This window comes from Telmatherina bonti, assembly GCF_933228915.1.
Source record: "Telmatherina bonti genome assembly, chromosome: 6".
In the NCBI taxonomy this organism is placed as follows: Eukaryota; Metazoa; Chordata; class Actinopteri; order Atheriniformes; family Telmatherinidae; genus Telmatherina; species Telmatherina bonti.
In genome coordinates this window covers 27,760,190-27,779,295 of record NC_136624.1, presented here as the reverse complement: position 1 = coordinate 27,779,295, position 19,106 = coordinate 27,760,190, and the positions used below count along the sequence as shown (strand labels likewise).

Genomic DNA, 19,106 nt, shown 5'->3' with positions numbered 1-19,106 from the left:
TTTAACATGTCCGACTAAATATGATTGTCTTCAAAGTAACATTTGTGGTTTTGTTTTGCTTCTGTAAAATTGTCAGGACTCTGAAGTCTGTATTTCTCTAAAACTTGTCCAAAAGCTCTGCATCACAGAGTGGCCTCCTCCATCTGTGGCCCTTTCAGCTCAGCCTGGATTTCTCTGGCTTCCACCTCCTCTCCTCACTCCCATTTTTTCCACTTTTTTTTTTTTTTCAGAAAAAAGAAAAAAAAAAAAGAAAAAGTTCTGCAGCTAGACAATGGAGTCCCAGTCAAAATCATCCTGGATGTCGTCAGCTGGCATGCGATGCATCTGGAAGTTTCTGGTAGGCATCATATGCTGCTGGTTCATCTGTGCATGGTGTCCTGGACACGGCGGGTTTGTGCACAAAGAAAAGAACAAGGATGTTATAATGGCTGGATGTTATTATAATGTTATTCTTTTCACACTTCCTGAGTTGCTACACATTACCTGTCATAGTGGGTCCTGTGCTGCTCATGGGGGGCATGTGCGGATATCCCGGTGGACCCATTATAGGCATGCTCTGTCTTGAGTCCATGTACAGATTTCCTGATGAAACAATAAAAAAAAAAAAAATAAAATAAAAAAATCTCATAAAACCTTTGCTTAACTAGAACATTGTTGACAAGGAGTGTTGATGGGCTTTTCTGTCACAGCATCTGACATATTAAACCATCTGACAAAAGAAACAGGAAAACATGACTGAAAACAGTTTTATTAGGAATTTCTGTAATAATATAGACTTATGATTTATTGTTTGACAAGAACACGCTCATTATCCGTCATGGTTATTCTGTGTTAGTGGTAACTGTAGAGCATGAAGCGGTTTTTTGCATAGCTGAATTTATACATGCAGTAGTAATTTTATCCCCAACCACATTATCTCAGCGTGACAGTCAGGATTTAAGAAATGTGATTTTCTATCTTTTGACCATACCACTATATGTTCACATAAAAAATGTTGATTTACATGGAGCTAATTTGTGATGGAAGAAAAAATATTAAGAGGTATATTGATCCTGCACCAATTCAAAGGATGACTTCCAATAAAACAATGAAAATGTAACAATTTGATAATAAAAATGTCAATTAAGGATTTTTCTGTTTGAGCTCTAAGGTCATTTTCAGTTTATGTTTTCACATGATTATTAAGTATTTCAAGAGTTAACTTTAATTAATGTATACCAATTACCATTTGCATGGTTTAGAGATGTTGAATTGAGATGCTAAATGGATCTCAAATAAAGCATTACCCACCACAGAAAGGAGTGTATTTAAGTTAAGTGTTTTGATCCACCCCTAAAACCAGCTGTTGAAAACAGAAGTATTCAGATATGGCTGAAAATGGAGCTACTGCATTTTTTCCACACCAAGGAATGCAAAAAGCTCAGGAAATTATACCAACTTAAAGGAAAAAAAACCCAAAAAAACTTTAAAACATTTGCACATTATTTGTGTTAAGAACCTGTGTTGAGGTGCTGGCTGGGTTTGTTGGTGTGCATGGATCCATGGCAAACAGGAGACTGCACTGCCCCCTGTGGCTGAATTACACCGGTGCGGGCAAAAAACTGGTTGATTGACGAGCAGAGGTCTGCGATCTGGGTGGGTTCAAGGCACCAATTGTTCAGCTCTGCTTGTCTCATACTCTCTCTCAACCCTTGGGGGAAAAAAAACATCACAGAATTGGACACATTTATACAGAGTGACAACATGTTTCTGCACCAAAGCTTTTGTTTGTGATGATGAAACAGACTAGCCGACTGTTTGCAGAATAAAGATGTTTTTAACAGGAAGCTAATTTACAGGCAAACAGCAAAAACTTGCTTGTAATATATATTCATTATGTCAGTAACCTTCAGTGGGTGATATTTAAAAAAAACATCCTACCTTGCGTTTCTAGACTGTAATTGGATAAACTGACCTGCTGAGCTCGATGTTTTGGTAATTAAACTTGAAGGCAGTGTTATTTAATTGAAGAGCTCGGTTTAATTAAAGTCGTAATCAACTCCACAGTGCCGACACTTCAGCACTCAATCAAAAGCTGGAGTCTGAACACCAGCCTTTAGCTTTAAATGTTGGTGGCTTTTCATCAAGAGTATGGAAATGTTTAAGAACCAGCTAACAGGAAACTATTACCTTAAAACATATTTAAGATGTTGAATTAAATTATGTGTAAATTTAATTTTTTATTTTATGCAGGTATTCTGCAAACTGCACCTTGGAAAGGTGAAAGGTCAACATCAGCCCAGTTATAACTGCTGGCAATACGACAACTTTCTTTCAGTGCATCCAGATTTGGGTACCAGTCAGACAGTAAACCTGCAACACATAAGCACACATCATTGTACTTGTGACATGAAAATACAAAAAGATTTAATTTTACCAATTCAGACCCGAGATGCCTTGTAAGTATGTGAAGTCTAATACAGAATACGCATATGTTACATCAGGTCCTAATGGGACAAGTGGTTTGAACAGCCAGTTGATTTCTGAGACAATGATAGAAAGAATCTTAATACCTCTGAAAACATCTGCACAATAACTGTGGTGACGATTACAGGCTGTCAGTAAGACAGTAAAGTAATAACGGAGCATTTTCACTGCAATCATGTTTTTATATCTGTTTATATATCTCCTGTCACGTGAAAGTGAAGGTAATGTAAAACGGCCAGTAGGGGGCGCCAGGTGACTAATAAAAACTCAGCAGCAACACCACTGCTTTGTTCTCGACAGCTAAGATAATAAACCAGGTGATGATTTAATGTTTAGTGTCTAAATCTATTTCTCTATACTTTATGACTAAACATTGAGAAGTAATTCCAGATTCAGCTACAAATATGTCTTCTCTGCTCCATCTTACACGAATCTATCTGATTAATGGGATGATGTGCAAAACGATAAAAGGCAACACTCGTTCATGAGAAGATGGTGAAAGACAGAGGGTCTTACCTGTGTTGCAGGCCATCTGTTGCTGAGTAGGATGGGGCTGGTGGGAGAGGCTCTGATGCTGCTGTCCGTGTTGAGAGGGGTGCTGGCTGTGCTGCGTGTGTTGGGATGGGTGCTGGGCGTGGGATGGGTGCTGCGACGAGTGCTGCCCATGCTGGGAGTGTGCAGCGTGCTGAGGGTGCTGAGAGTGTTGCGGATGCTGAGGGTGCTGGCCGTGTTGGTTGTGGGGGCCGCCGTGTTGAGACAGGTGCTGTGTGTGTGGCGAGCTGTGGCCAGGGTGGGCCTGGGCAGGATGGGACAGGGGCACTTGGCCACTGTTGGCAGAGTGGCTGTTGGGGTGGTTGTTGGGTTGGTTGTTAGACAGATTGTTCTGAGTACTGATGGTGCCACTGGGGGAGTGCTGATAGGAGCAAGAAGTGTGGGACTGCTGGGATGAATCTGATGGTATGCCCATCAAACCTGCAAAGAAGAAAAACACCAAAACAAAGCTGTTAGAGTGCAGAAACGGATCGTTATATAACTGGTATATCTGATAATTTCCTTTTCTTAAAAAAAACAAAAAAAAACAGGGATGTCTCACAAAATCCCTTTATGAATTCATCTGCAGATAGTTTAAAAAAAAAAAAAAAAAAAAAGATTTAATTGCAACCTCCACTTATTAGCATTGATAACTATTTGTAGTTGTAGTAATTGCAATGTTTGCACATTTATATTTTGACACCCTACATTTTAAATTAATCAGTAGTTTACGTCATTTACATTTTCAAAGCTTCATTTAATGTTTTTTTTTTTTTTTTTTTTTTAAGACAAATAACATCACTTTCAGAGTAAATTAAACGATCTTTTTCTGACATCTTCCAAAGTCATCATGTGATCATTTATTTCTCTGAAATGCACAAGCTATAATCACCTTCACTAAATAAAAAAAGACTTTTCATTCTAAACCTCAGATAATTTCATATCAGGTAATGATACTGGTCAAATGATAAGATATCCAACCAGTCTATTAAAGCCCAAAAGCTGAAAATATTGTCTTTTTGAAATTTCTATTGTTGTCTCTCATAAATAATATGATCAGATATTACTTATTATAAAACTACATGCCGTTCAAACCAGCTCTGCCTTCAGCAGCTACAATAGACACCAGGTTCACACTGATGCTGCAGTATTAATTCCAAATAATAGTCATGTCATAAGACAACTTAATTCCATTTTTATGTTTTATTATCCAGTAAAGTGTTTATACTTTCCCCTATACATTTTAAACAGTTTAAAAGTTATTTAAGATTGTCTACCATACAAAACAAAATGAAAACACAACTTAAATTTCTATCAATTATCCATCTAACTCCCACATTTACTTGCTCAAACCTCTTTGTTGTAAATATTTTCTGCTCTATTATCAGCTTTTTATGATTTTAAAGTCAATATATTTGAGTTTTGAAACAATTATTTTAGAAAAGAAGAAATATATTATATTGGCTCAACGTATGACTGAAATCATTGACTAAATACATTTTACACAAAATACCTTTTGCTGAAGCCTCAGCTGCTGAAAAAAATTATTCTAATACACAACAAGCTAAATAAATATCACTTTCCAGCATAATTAGACTGCATGATCCTCACACATATAAAGAAGTTTATGAGGTGATCAGTTTTATCATCTTACAATAACGGGATGTGAAGTTCCTGAAAAGTGGTTCTACTCTTGAGATAGACCAGCTGCCATTTTGTTGTATCAGAGGATGACTCAGCATCGGCGATGATTTCAAGGTTCGCAAGCTTGAGCAGCCGTCTTCGCTTTTCTCCAGCTACACAGTTCTAGACTGTCTTTGACAAAGTCGTCACGCCGTCACTCGATCCTTTAACTGACACAACTGGAGCATGTACATCTGCACGTCACGCTGCAACCATCTGAGTGCTGGGGAGTGGTCTTAAGAGACCCTGTCCTTCATAGCTTTGGCACAGTAAACCTGTTTCACTGGAGTGCTTTTAGAGCTGACTCCAGCACTGCACCTCCACAATCGGCACCTAACACTCACTGCAGGGGTGACAAAGGTGCATCTCTTATCGGCATAGAAAACCCATTGTCCAACTAGGGAAATACAGAAAGCAATTAACGCAGCACCAGAATAATAATGCGAGCTCATTACCCATTATCAAAGCCAGTGAATTAGCTCACTGTCTACAGCAGCAGAGTGTGAAATCCTCCAGCTCGATTATTTACGCTTTTTAATTGCCGAAGCTTGTCTGACTAAGAGATTTTACTTTTAAGCACATAAAAAAGGTAACTGCTTTTAACTAATGAAACATAGATGATAGATTAAAGAAGAACAACTCTTTGAAAATATTAGCATGAAATGTATTTGATTTGTGAAAGTGGGTTATACACAGAAAGCTCAGACTACTTTGCCCATAATGTGCTTGTCAATTGCTCCATCTTTATCAGCCAATCAGGTTATAAGCAAAAGTGCTTTTTTTGTTCTGCAGGGAATCATGCTTTTGGATCTACTATATGCATTAGAAGATAGAAATTCCCGTCATTATGATAAATGAAACAAGTCCAACAGAGCGTTTTGGATGTCAATAAGTTCTTCCCCTTTACTGAGGAAACAGAGCTTGGACTAAAATAAAAACAAAGTCAAACGTGACCAGGCACTCTTTCATATAATGGCAAAATACAAAGGATATAATCCCACATAGAATGAATGCAGCCATGTCTCTTTACATCTTTTTATCAGATATTTGAGACTTGAACCAAGACATTCCTTTTGAACCAAGCATGAGGTCTTGTGACATTTCTCTGGCAAAACACAATGAAAATACTCAGCATGTATTTGCATTATAGCCAAGTCAGCCCAGCTGCATACCTACTCCCTTTTAGGAAACCTCATTAGTGCCTAAAGACTCTCAATAGCCCCAGCTGTTAAGCACAACCTCCCATTAGGAAAATCGTTCCAAGGATCATCCTGTTCCTTGATAAGTGAAGCTTAGGTGCTCAACAAGATTTCCATTCAAAGCTCTCACGAGGACACTCACCTTGGTGGCTGAAGGACTGCTCAAACACGGACTTGTAAAAGCTGCGGAAGGAGGCACTGAGATCTTCAAATTCTGAGAACAGGAGCTGCTTGTCCCTGTCGGGCATGTTGTACTGGGACTGGGGAGGTTGCTGCAGGTTCATTGACTGGGACACGGGTTCCGAGTGACTGGTCACCTGCAGATATGAAGTTAGATATGAAGCAATGCTGCTTGCGAAAATTAAGATCTCTTTAGGTTTTATTGTAAAAAGTCGACCACAGACTACAGGGCGTACTGACGCTAAGAGAAGTGCACGATGACACCTAAAGAGATAAATCAATAGTAGATATCTTTAAAAGAAAATACCTGCCAGGGTCTTCTGGTCATGGAGACAAAAGCAGAAAAAGAGAAAACCACTAGAATATTGTATGCACTGCAGTCAAACAGACTTCAAAATGAGGATGGTTTGCTTCTTCTGCAGTGTGACGGTAGCAACGTTTATTTCTGACTGAAGACCTGTCAGTCATACAACATGTGAGGAGCAAATTACACCAAGCATAACAATTCAGGTCAGTGTTTACCACCTTGGCTCACAGAACATTAAGAGAACAACTGGAATGGACACAAAGCCAATACCCAGGTGGTAAAGCAAAATGTATTTAAAACAAAATCAATAGCAATACCTTGTACAAATAAGCAGCCATTTTATCCATGTATTTGTGTGGGCAGTCAATGTGTTGCACTGCCCCTGGGTGTGAGACGGTAAGCAGTGTTCCCTCCAGGAAAGAAATTGTCTATGAGATTCACCACAGCAACGGCAGCAATATGAACCCATAGCTATTTCACAGAGTGGGATCTGATCCGTGTCCACTGTGGGCTAGCTTTACAAGAGAGGTCATGTCCACTTTTTGATCCTAACGTCTTCCTCTTCTAATTTGTGGACAGGCTGCTGAAGTTCACGGCTCACAGACTGGCTTGGCTAAGAGTGAAGAGGTGATAATAAAGCCTGAGTGTTTACTGCACGCTGCTTCGGCTGAGAGAGCGAGAACGCGAGCACATCCATCAGGCTGAGCCGATCGATGCCCAGCGCCTGGAGCAGGGAGCACTCTGCAAGAAGACCACACCAAAGAGGGGGCATCTCTGGTGGGAGGACATCAGAGGAAGTGCTTCTCTTTGTCTAGCTTCCAGGAGTGAGCAGATTTTTCTTTGTTTCTCTTAACCCCCTTCCTGATGTTGCACTGCACATGATGTTCACCTTGCACCTCGGTCTGTTGCCGTCTACATCTGGCTCCTCTGAAGGGAACCTCCTGGGGCTCTCTGATAACATCAAGTATGGGATACAGTACACTTTCTAAGACTGGCAGTGTTTCATTTTCATCATTTTCGTTACTGTGGTTCTCCCAGACCGAGAAATAAACCGGATCACCAAATGATAAAACTTATCATGCTTAAAGCTAAATTTTTTTTTTTTTTTTTTAAATGACATAAAAAGAGAAAAAAAAATATCTGGAAACAAAAAGAGATTTTCATGAGCTGCAGCATATTCATGAACCATAGACCTCAAAGCTTTACACTATTTCATTGTAACAGCAGGTATTTGACTACAAGCAACTCAGTATTCTTTGCATGAGTGAACACTTTCATCAACAGCTGAAAATAAAGTTTAAAAAAAACCTCGAAAGCTTACTTTAGACAAACTACAAAACAATTCCCGATATATTTTTATCCTTCAAAGTTGGTTTAGGTAATGACCCATTGTGTTCTTGCAGATTTAAAATGCTGCAGCAGACCTGAACATCTGGTGCGTTATAATCAGCGTAAAGGATTTGTTTTTTGTTTTTTTTATTTGTTTGTTTATTTATTTACTTCTGTTGTTTTCTTTACTCAAAATATATGAGCAATGCAGTGCAGGAGAGCAGAGAGAACTGCTGCGCTGTCTCATCATGATGCTGCAGATTTAAGTGTTTGAGTTAACTAGATCATGCTCCGTGAGGCCGTTTGGATTTGGTTTCTTTGCTTGAACGTTAATCTATGCATGCTGGATTTGAGCGTACATTTCAGATCAAGTCCAGGATCTGTGGGTCCATATAAACCTCCAAAATATCCTCATCATTGTAAAGTTATGCCCAATTAACGATTCTTCCCTGTTCTTACCGGTGTATAGCTGTGAACACTGCCCACACTGTTAAGATTGACGGAGGCAAGACTCTGATCAGACAGGCTGTTGTTAAGGCTGCTTCTTGGACTATCACTTCCATCCTGGTCTGTGTTATACAACGCCACCTGAAACACATACATGTGCAGAAGATTTCACATCTTAGAACAACAAAATACTGTAATCATGGTCATCCCCACTCTTACAGAAGGTGGCATGTTCAGTTAAACAGCATAAGTACATGTAAAACCAGTGTGTGTGTGTGTGTGTGTGTGTGTGTGTGTGTGTGTGTGTGTATAGCATGCAATGACATGTCATAACAGCACAATAGTTTTTTTTCCCCCCATTTCTGAGTGTGTGTATGGGAGACACAGGGTGCTGTTCAACACCCCCTGCAGTCACTTAGGGGGCTCTATATGAATGTGTAAAAGGGTCTGAAGACAGCTGAGACATTCCCATCATTAAAAGGTCACAGCACTGCCGATGTCAGCCACATCTGCTCACCGAGTGCAAACCCGTTTGGGACAGCTAACAAAAGATTTCAGCGCATCCGAGACACTGACCTTTCAATGTCGGAGCAGTAACTAGCAGAAGCACTTCAGGATGACAATCTTAATTATCGTCTAACAAGTTTCTGTCCCCCACCCTTCCTAAATGAAGTGCTCCGTCAGACAATTAAGACAATAGTAAGAACAATCCAGATAATGAATATAATGACACCCATAGAGAATAGCTCATGTGCCGAGTTTTGTTTTGAAAGGAGAAATGGCAAAAACTGATGATGTTGCCGTGGGATAGGGCCTGGTATAAGACTGGTGTGTGTTTTCTCTGTGTGTGTGTGTGTGTGTGTGTGTGTGTGTGTGTGTGTGTGTGTGTGTGTGTGTGTGTGTGTGTGTGTGTGTGTGTGTGTGTGTGTGTGTGTGTGTGTGTGTGTGTGTGTGAGCCGATCCATGACTGAGTGCGGCATGGTGGCGTCTGCTCATCACTGTGAGTGGAACAGAGTGGGCTCTGTGCTGAACACAATGAGACAGCACTTGCAGTAGCCTTCAGGCTGGTGTGGCCCAGCCAGCACCCTCCTCACAGCAGCAGCACTGGACTGAAGCCTCTTGTCTTTCTGTTGAGCCACAATGAACAATCACAGAGTCCACAAAGGAGGTGAGGAAACTCAGGCAGCCCTGACCGCCTTCTCTGCACCGACTGATCTTTGGCCAGCTGACAAGCATGCCGGTTTGGATCCAGGATGCAAAGTGAGAGCCCAGTCATATTAAGCCTTATATGTGGAGCTTGCACACTCACTGCTGCAATGTTTTTTGTTTTTTTTTTTAAATCTAGATATACATTTTTTAAATGAGAGTGGAAAAGCTGAATCCAGGCAACATTGTTCATGGAAGAGGGGAGAGGCAGAGGTGCCGGACAGGGGGTCGTAAGAGAAGCTCATTAGGCAACTCCAGCTTTTCTCCACTCAGTGTGGGCTTGGCTCCAGTGTTCATTAGCGTGAAGGGGAACTCAATGAGCAGCTAAAACTGAAAGCTTAAGCACGTCTACAAAAATCAGCTCTACAATGCTAATCAAAAACAGCGTGCCACAGAAATATAAATGTTATGTGTAATGAAGTCATAAAACAGGCTTTTATGCCTAAAGTCTCTCACCACAATCTATTTTTACTCTACTCAACCATAAAGTGAGACGATTTCAAAACCTCGCTGCTCTGTGGTTTACCCAGACCCCCCCGCGAGTCCCCAGAGTGAAGACACCCACTCAAGCCTAAAACCCAGTCGCACCTCACCCACATAGATAGGGGGCATGCACTAACATATGACAAAAACACTTTTCTACAATTACAAGTGCACACAGGTAGAATAGCTCGCATAAGTACACACAGACAGAGGTAGACATGCTGATACAAGCAGGAGCGCTGCTACAATAAATACTGTACAATAAATACATGAAGAGACCTAATCTAGAGCATGAGACATAGATTATGAAATCAAAGCAAGATTGGCCCAGGTGTCTCCGACAATGCCAGCCAATGTTCAGCACAATCCCCGCACGCAGGATTGAACAGAGGAAAGAGACAGAAAGGCCTATGAGAGAGAGAGAGAGAAAAAAAAAAAAAGACTGCTCATCAGCAAGACTAATTCCAACAATCCTTTCTTTCCCTCCATTATCACAGTTCATTGCCAAAGTTTCATCACATTGCCGCCTGGGTTTAAGGCCGCCTCTACACATAACTTTCAGTGTGGGGAAAGAAATGTCTGTGTGAGGGGAGCAGAAGAAAAAGCAAAAGGGAGTTTAGTCCTGTGAGGAATGTCCAACAGACGATAGAAAACTGATCTTGCTGGTTCAGTAGTACTGCCAGTGTCTCCCATTGGTCTATATGGGAAGGCGGGAATGATGGCGAGAGACTAGAATAGAAAGACAGAGAAAAACAGAGAGAGGGAATTCCTGTGGCTTGGCACGCTGCACCGAAAGAGGCGTGGTCTGTCGTGTGTTTACAGTGTAAGGCGATGCGAAACAAGCTCTCTCCAAGGAGTTAGGGCCTTAGATCTGTTGCTATTCTACTTTGTCTTTTGTTTACTTTACCATCAAAACAGCTTTTGACACAATCAAATGAACGCAAGGAGAGAAACTGTCATCATCACACAGTAAACGTGTTGTGCTTTGGTTATTTTAGTGTGTGTGTGTGTGTGTGTGTGTGTGTGTGTGTGGGGGGGGGGGGGGGGGGGGGGGGGGGGGGGGGGGGGGTTGGATGGCGGAGTCAGGATTTAACTGTCAGGACCTAACATCAGGGCCTTATTATACAGTTGCTGGTGGTGGAGACTGGTGCTGTGGAAAGAGTTTGTTTGCAGCAATCTGAGAGGAAAAGGGTAATATTCATCTGTGAAGCTGTCTGCTACACTAACATGAAGAACTATCATTTGTGTTTTTCACAGAGACAAAAAAAATCCCTGGCAATATCTCACACTGATCAAAACAAGCTTAAACATCATGTAACATACTCTACTATACATGTGCCTACAAGTTCCAGCACTGACAGACATATGTGCAGACTTCTGCTTCATACTCAGAGCAGTAAGAGCCCCCAACACACACTCCAACACCAACTCATATTTCCTACAAACACCCCTGTTCATGTTAAACTGTTTTTTTGTAACGCTTGCAGCAAATGAATAAGCGACTCTTGTAGGCTTTTTAAAAGTACTCCTGAGAGCTGCCCCCACTGGGCCCAGAGGATGAGAGCTTAAGGTTAAAAAGCCTATTTAAATTTCAGAGTGAGCCGCACACTCACAGCTAACAGCTAGCAGTCCCTGTAGCTTTGCTCTATGATGTACAAGTGCTTCCAAGCTTTTATAGATATATGAAAAGAAAAAGGGAGAAGAAAAAAAAAAAGCATTGCGAGCAGACCGAGCCAGCAGCAGGGGTGGCCACCTGTAGTGTGGTCACAGAATGGGAAACAGGACTCTGGGCATCAGCTTGTGCTGAAGGTGCCAAGTAGTATTTTGTTGAAAGTGTGCATAAGAATGTGAAAGGTCTATCAGGTTGCAAACATTAAGCGTGAGCATCATGTTTCCGCACCGAAGACGAGAGTTTCTGCCTGTTGTTGTAGCGGGAAAAAGGTACAACAGGCCAGATAGTTGTGTATATTGGTGTGGGTTGCAGTGTAGAGAAGCTTTAGGCACAAGAGCATATGTTTGTGTGTGTGTGCGTGCCTGCATCTCCCCTCTACAAGAGTGTGCCTCTCTCTGTGGGGAATAGTGCTGTAGGTGGTTGGAGAAGTGGGTGGGGTCAGGGTGCAGCCATGTAGCCAGGTGTGTGTTGGAGCTGGAGGCTGGATGGCTGGCTGTAGTACCTTGTTAGTCACAGTGTTGATTGCCAGCGTTGGAGAGGCACTTCCAGAGATCATACAGTCCATCCCCAAAGACTCTGAATCCAGGCTGTACGGCGTGGAAGCCTGTGGAGGTTGGGAGCAGGGTGTGGAGGCAGAACAAAAAAATATAAACCAACTTAAAAAAAAAAAAAGAATAAAAATTCAGCATAATCCACTTATTAAGCACACAAGCTCTCACTACTGGAGGCTGAATGGAACAACCTATACCACACTGATAACAAATGTTATGTTCACGCCGGATACATCAGCCAGAACTATTTTCATATGACGGAGCATCACCTTTATTTAGGTCACGTTTGAACTGTTCTTTCAGAAAAGCTGGAGACTGACATCCCCCCCCCCCCCCCCCCCCCCCCCCCCCCCCCATTCCCACCCTCACCTCCCTCTATAACAGACATACAGTTGCAGTATAGGCACACTGTTGTGAGAGATAACTCTGCCATGCCTGTCTCCCAAAACTGCTTACTGTAAGAGGATTGGCTGCTAACAATACCGTTTTTAATTCACAATAAACATAAATGAGATTTAAAAGAACTCTCAATTTTAATATCTGACTCTTAATGGAATGCCTTGTGGGCAGACAGTGTCTGAGAGGGGGAGGGCTTTAGCACAGAGCATGTGTATTAGAAAGAAAGAAAAAAAAAAAACCATACTCTTCACTTTGTGTGTTCTTAGTGTCACACTCACACAAACAGATCTGCATCAGGAGAAATTTACTGAAAACTCCTGAAAGAAATGCATGCTAACAACAGTGTACCTCTCTGGAAGCTCTCTGTTTGTTGTCTGTAAATTCTCACACCACAAACAAAGCAGTCAGTTGAATGAACGTGATGATATTTTATTTCTGTAGGGTGTCAACATGAACAGCATCTTTGTTATAATGACTCTATGCTAATGTAGTGGTAGAGATAAATGTGTGTGCACGATTTCCTTTGTCAGTTTAAGAGAAGAAAATCGCTCCTCATCATAACCTCTGGTCAGCCGGGATGTGGGGAAAAGAGACAAGCGGCCGGTGCAGAGATGCCCACGAGCCAGGTTAACCTAAGCAGCCCTCTAAAAACCTGCACAGTTGTATGTAACAGTGGACCAAACTCATATATAATTAAAGACAAAGGCTCCCACTCAAAATAACCAGTGTGCACTCGTCTACATTAATTGATGTTTGTTAAGAAAGAAAAAAAAAAGAGTGCAAAATGTAATGTATGTACAGTAATGGCTGCCTGGGGCATCGTTTATTAATAAGGAGCACACTTCACAAGGAGCTACCATAAAGATGCAGTTACATCAGATCTGGGTATAAAACATCCACTGAAGCCGTTTGCCTGCATGTGGTTGTGAAACAGTAAACTGGAAAAAGGGAGGGAAAAAAGGGGGTACTAGAAGAAGAAAACAGATAGGAGAAATGGAGAATAAAAGGTCCACAAGTATAGATGAAACCTGAAGAAATGAGTAAAAATATTTCTCTCATCAGACTCACTCGCTCTCCAGACCGCGGCCTCTTCTTTGGCCGGGTAGGCAAGGCGTCCTCCTTGGGATTGGTGTCAATGGCCCAATAAGAGCCCTGCAGACAAATCCAGAAAAAAAACAATCATGAAAAAATAAACACTACGTTTTTGCCTCTGCAATATACCTGCCAAAACAAAATATTTAATTCTCAGAGGCCTCATCTACTCTACTAAAGTCTGTCCCATCAGCCCAAATCTTCATTGGATAAGATAGCTGAGTGTTAAGAGTTTGTGCTGTGTGTGGGTGGGTTTTGTTAGCAGAAAGGTTTGACTTTTTCTCCTCTGCTGTTCCTCAATAAGAGGCTGGTGAGGGAAGCTGCTGGTGGTGAAACGATAAGCCTTTTCTAAAGCTCTACTTCCCCAGCCTCGGGTACTGGAATGAGAACGCTGTTGCCAAGGATGGCGGACCCACTATCTGAGCCCAGGAATCAAGGCAGCGCTAGCCCTGCCGTGTCCTAAGGTCTGATCAAGGCTAATAGAGAGAACAGTAGGGGCTGACACTGAGACAGCAGCAAGTAATTTCACTACCAAGTTGCATTATTCATCTTTGCATTCAGCTCTATTTAATTTCTTTTTCAATGGCATTTCCTTCCCCAAGTCAAAAGGACTGCTGCTTACAGTTGTTTCTAACTTGGATTTTATCCTCATGTCCTGCAATAGATGTCGGTTCTGAATTAATTTTCAATTCTGCACATAAACGATGATGAAATCTGAGTGATCAAGAGAAGGTGAAATCAGTGCCTTTATCATAACTTTCTGTAGCTGAGAGAATAATTATTCAGAAGAAACTCTGTGGACAACACAGCCATGAAAAAAACATTTTAAAAAGAACATACTGTAAACACAGAAACGTCAGTAATTACAATTGCATGATTGTTTTTTTTGTTTTTGTTTTTTGCTTTTTTAAAAAAAAATATATATATAACCACCAGTCTGTTATTTTCACAGCACAATCACTGCTGCTACAAATGCTGACCTATATTTGTCAAGGGGTTAAAATAATAACTTTTAGAATGTGTGAGGCTTTGAGGTCAATTAACATTTTCCTCAGAGAGAAGAATAATTCTCATTACCACCAACAAAGGTTGAAAAAGCAGGCTCACATACTGATCTAGACTACAGTTAAGTAGAGTAGGAACCTCATTATATACTTCGACGAGAGGTTTTTACTAAATAATGTATGTAAAGGTGGAGGACTTGGTCTCAGCATGTTTTCAAATTCTCTGTTAAATTGCAAGAGTTAAATGCAGAGGTAGGAATTCAGACGGTTTCAAATTAAATGTCATACAGACAAAGCCAGGCTGGCTTTAATTGAAGCAGGGAACACTATGCTAACCCTCCTGGGATGGGAGTTTCTGCATTTGCCTATGCTCACCCCCCAGAAGGTTGTCAGGAAAAAAGAAAAACATATAAAGAGTCATTAAATTATTCACAAATACTGCAACACAATGTGGCAACGCCTAGCCAAGTGTATCCTTGGTGTCAGGGGCAAAAACAGAGCAAAGCCACAATATTCTCTGTAGTCATAAAACAAAGGCCGCTGTAAGGCTTTTCTGTTTATTTAAAAAAAAAAAAAACCAAAAAAAACCAAAAACAAGTCCTTATAGCAGATGTAAACTACCTATTCTCTTCCCTTAAATGACGCAGCTCATTTTCATACATTACCATAAATTATGTCATCCGTTTCCTCTTTTGTATGTAAATTTAGGAAACGCAAACAAACGTGCAGTGCAAGTTATCCTCGCAACTGCAGACGGAAACACGAGCGCAATTAAAAAGAAGCTTATTAACAGTGGCCTTCACACGCTAAATTTCTTACCTCCAGGTTAGACGGGGTGTGTATATACACAATACTGTCATCTCTAACACCATCTCAGAGTGAGAGAGACAGACAGAAAGCGACATGACTCTCCTATCTCATCCAACCAGCAGTTCTCATATTCCTGCCACATTACAATATTGATGCAACATATCAAGACCGGCTAGCAGCTCTTTGAAGTTGTCTTCGGGGGGGGGGGGGGGGGGGGGTGTGTGTGTGAGAGTGAGGAAAATTCCAAATTAAACATTAAGGATGTGAGCATGTTGGCCATGCATTTGGAATGGGATCCATACAGCAATAGATTATTTTGTGTTTAGTAGAGCAGCTCCCAGGAGTGTCAATATCAGAGGATTACAGCAAAACATGAAATTAGCATTCAGTCCCCATCCTCTACTCAGCCTGCCGTTACTCTTCATGCATGTGTTGGTGTGTGCGTGCGTGTGTGTAATTATTTGTGTGGTTTCCTAAGTACATGTACTGTTTACTCCGTCAGTGCTGGGATGGTATCTGGGTTAGGCTACATATGGCTGGACCTATGCACGCTATCATAATAAATAGAGACCTTTAAGCTCTTTGCTCGTGAACAACAAAGCATCAGAGAAAGCAACTTACCAGGTTGATGTCGCTAGAGTTTTGTAAATCGGACTAAAGTAGAAATGTAGGTGGCCCTACTGAGATTCACATGTCAAATGAACATGGCCTATACATCCTTTTATGGAGAAGAAAAACAGCAGGCAGATAGCTGAGCTGGGAGTAAATGAGACCTGATATTTAGGTTTTTTCCCCCTTATACTTCTGGGATAACACATTCTGAAAACAACTAGACCTTCACTCTGCTATGCACCCAACTTCACCAGTGTTACTTTTTTTTCCCCCTCCAAAACCACATTCTCTGTCTGTACTCATCCAAAAAATCTTATTGCATTTAAAATGCAGTTCTGTGGGGGTGGGACGTTCATAATAGATTATGAGCATTCGGTCCGTTTCCAGACTGTCAGAAACCTGGCAGCTGGTCAAAGGTAACATTTTTCTACCAGGGATAGCTTGACACATCCTCATAGAAATGCTTTAACAGTGAATTCTGCCAATTATACACATTCCTCACATTATTTTCCTCACTCGCATGCAGTCTCAAGTGTTTATAAGCAAGATGATTTCCAGGCTTACCTTTCCAGGGTCATCTTTGGAGCGAGGCACTTTGAGAAAACATTTGTTCAATGACAGATTGTGCCGTATTGAGTTCTGTGAGAGGGACAAAGGAAGAGAAAGGCAGTGAGAGGAGTGAACACATTAAGAGGTGACATCACAACTTTTGGGGATGTATTAATGGTTCAGTCATGTATCATTCAGGAAAACAGAAGGCCTCAATCAGTTTATAAAGCCATCAGAAAAAAAAGCATCTTTCAGCAATGTTTAACAAACTGCATTTGAGTGGCACAACATATCAAATTCCATGAGTGCCAAAAATAGGTGCCAGAAGGAATCCCACACTGGGATGGTTGCTGATAGCAGGGCCTGATATTAATTAAAGCTTCAGCAGCCTCCTGTGGGGGCAGGAAATAAATTATGTAGATCATTCTGAAAGTTAACTCATTACAGTGATTCAAGCTACTCCACAGTGGTGAAGAGGGGGGGTTCATCCAGCTGCCTGATAGGGAGTCAGACTAAAGTAGCCACTACGACTAGATAGGGATGCTCCAGGCCCGGGTTAACCAGCAACAGCAAGGGCCTCAGAACCAGCTGGAGACAGTCCAGCTGAGGGCTTACAAGAGCCAATGAATGCACATGTCTCTCCACTCCACTCCACTCTATGGCATAGCATTGACAGATGGTCATGCTAAAAAGCTGTAGGATTCTCTGATGGGTTTAATGGATGCTAGAGATAAGCAGAGTGAGGTGAGCAAGAGAGAGAGAGAAATAGAAATGAAACACACCCCAAGTGTAAAAGATGGGAGCTGCTTGTTCAACACTATGGGCAATTATACCGCAGGAGGGATGATATTGATGGGCTTGTTGTAATGTGGTCAATCTCACTTGTTAAAATCATTTTGAAATACCAGTGCAATCAAGTAAGGGTCCAACACAGTTCTGCCATAACAGATACAAGGAAAAACTAATGCCACAGTCATTTTGTTCTTCTGCCACAAGGGCAAATATCCAAAAATGGAACTTGAATCAAAATATATCTTTTAAATATCAAACATTTATCTGCTTGGCCTTTAGTGCAGCAAGAGCGGATCCTTCCTTCCTGCAAGCCACGGTGAAAACTCTCCTCTCTGGTGCAATCACTGAGCTCTTCCACCTCGAGTCAATTGACTGGTCCATCATTCCAAGGACCCTGTGGCCACTCATCTTATAATCAGTCACCTCAGTCAAGGCTCTACACTTTCGTGACTGATGGATTAAATTTCCCACTGAAGTCAGGGCAGCCCTTATTCTGCCAAAGGCTGAAATTTGAGCTTTAAAGATTATAAACTTACTATCCTATTTTAGCACTCAGTTATAGATTTTTTTTTTTTTTTTAAATTAGAGGTAGGATAAATGTCCACCATTGTAATCCTTCATAGATTCAATGTAATTGAAGATTTTGAAAAACAAAAATAAATTTGCATATGAAGAATTTTGGTAATGTAACACTTAAAATACAATACAAAGAAAACACACTCAAATATTAAATTGTGCACATCATAAATCAGTCAAACAAAGGAAATTTATTTAAAAAGATAAAATAAAACATATTGCTCTTATGTTTTCTGATATCAAGCAAACACTGGTCACATTTAACTGACTCAAATAGATGCAACGTTTCTACTATTAGAGTTGTCACAATATCATCTCTTTTTTCCAAGAAAGAGGCAAGCACAACATTTTTGGCCTTTAAAGCTGCTGTGACACCAGAATTAATTCATGAACATGCCTTAGAGTAGTTATTGGATCTCAATATCTAGATAAGGAAGTACTCATACTTGCTCACTGATCAGAGGCATAACACAGCCACATGTACAAGACTTTTTTCAGGTTAGACCTTGTGAGTTGCTATGATGCAGAAAAATCTTGCCTGCAGAATCAGATCCCAAAATAATGAAGAATTGACATATGCAGATGCTGAGAGACAGCAACAGTAATCCGATGGCCCATGGGCAGAACAATTTACTGATTAACTCCATTGTTGCATATTTGATGATACAGTCGACTCTCAGCCAAATAGCTTCTCATCCAAAGTCAGGCTTCTTAGCAAAAGCTGCATCATAAATGCATTTCCTTTTTTGCAGCATTGTGTCCCTTAGCTTGTTAGATTGCAGCATTAGTTTGGATGAATAAAACAATGTGCATACACAGCATGGTTATACATAGTAGATGGTGACAAACAGATAAGAGGTTCTCAATTTAGCCAGTCGATGCTACTTTAAAGCCCCAACCTATTTCAACAAGAAGAGTAGGAGGGTTCTGATACAAGCTTTACAATACCAAACACACTAAAGTACTTTAAAACATTTTTCTTTCGCAGCCTCTGTCTGTGTCTGAGTGTGTGTCACTTAATACCAGGCAGACAGAAGCAGCGGAACTTGCATAGAGAGGTGGCTCTATCCATTAAGGACCTTCTGCTAGGACCTAAATCATTGATACAGTCAAACAGCCACGGCATGCTGCTACATCAAAAGTTTACTTTTTAATGAACTCTGACTGCCTGCTTTCCTATGCTCCTCTCAGGCCCTGAACATTCAACATCCCTTATTG

The 19,106-nt window shown here is 41.0% G+C and overlaps 1 protein-coding gene across 1 annotated transcript in view; it reads right to left on the bottom strand.

Moving 5' to 3' along the window:
* Window positions 1–264: 264 nt before the first annotated feature.
* foxj3 (forkhead box J3) overlaps window positions 265–19,106 on the bottom strand; it is a gene marked incomplete at both ends in the record, with an annotated part of 41,530 nt that continues 22,688 nt past the window's right edge. The window contains 10 exons of the mRNA XM_079243020.1: window positions 265–377; window positions 484–582; window positions 1,499–1,690; window positions 2,251–2,352; window positions 2,983–3,438; window positions 6,022–6,196; window positions 8,155–8,283; window positions 12,006–12,107; window positions 13,522–13,605; window positions 16,536–16,610. Coding sequence (XP_079099146.1) covers window positions 265–377; window positions 484–582; window positions 1,499–1,690; window positions 2,251–2,352; window positions 2,983–3,438; window positions 6,022–6,196; window positions 8,155–8,283; window positions 12,006–12,107; window positions 13,522–13,605; window positions 16,536–16,610 — 1,527 coding nt within the window. The remainder of the gene's footprint in view (window positions 378–483; window positions 583–1,498; window positions 1,691–2,250; window positions 2,353–2,982; window positions 3,439–6,021; window positions 6,197–8,154; window positions 8,284–12,005; window positions 12,108–13,521; window positions 13,606–16,535; window positions 16,611–19,106) is intronic.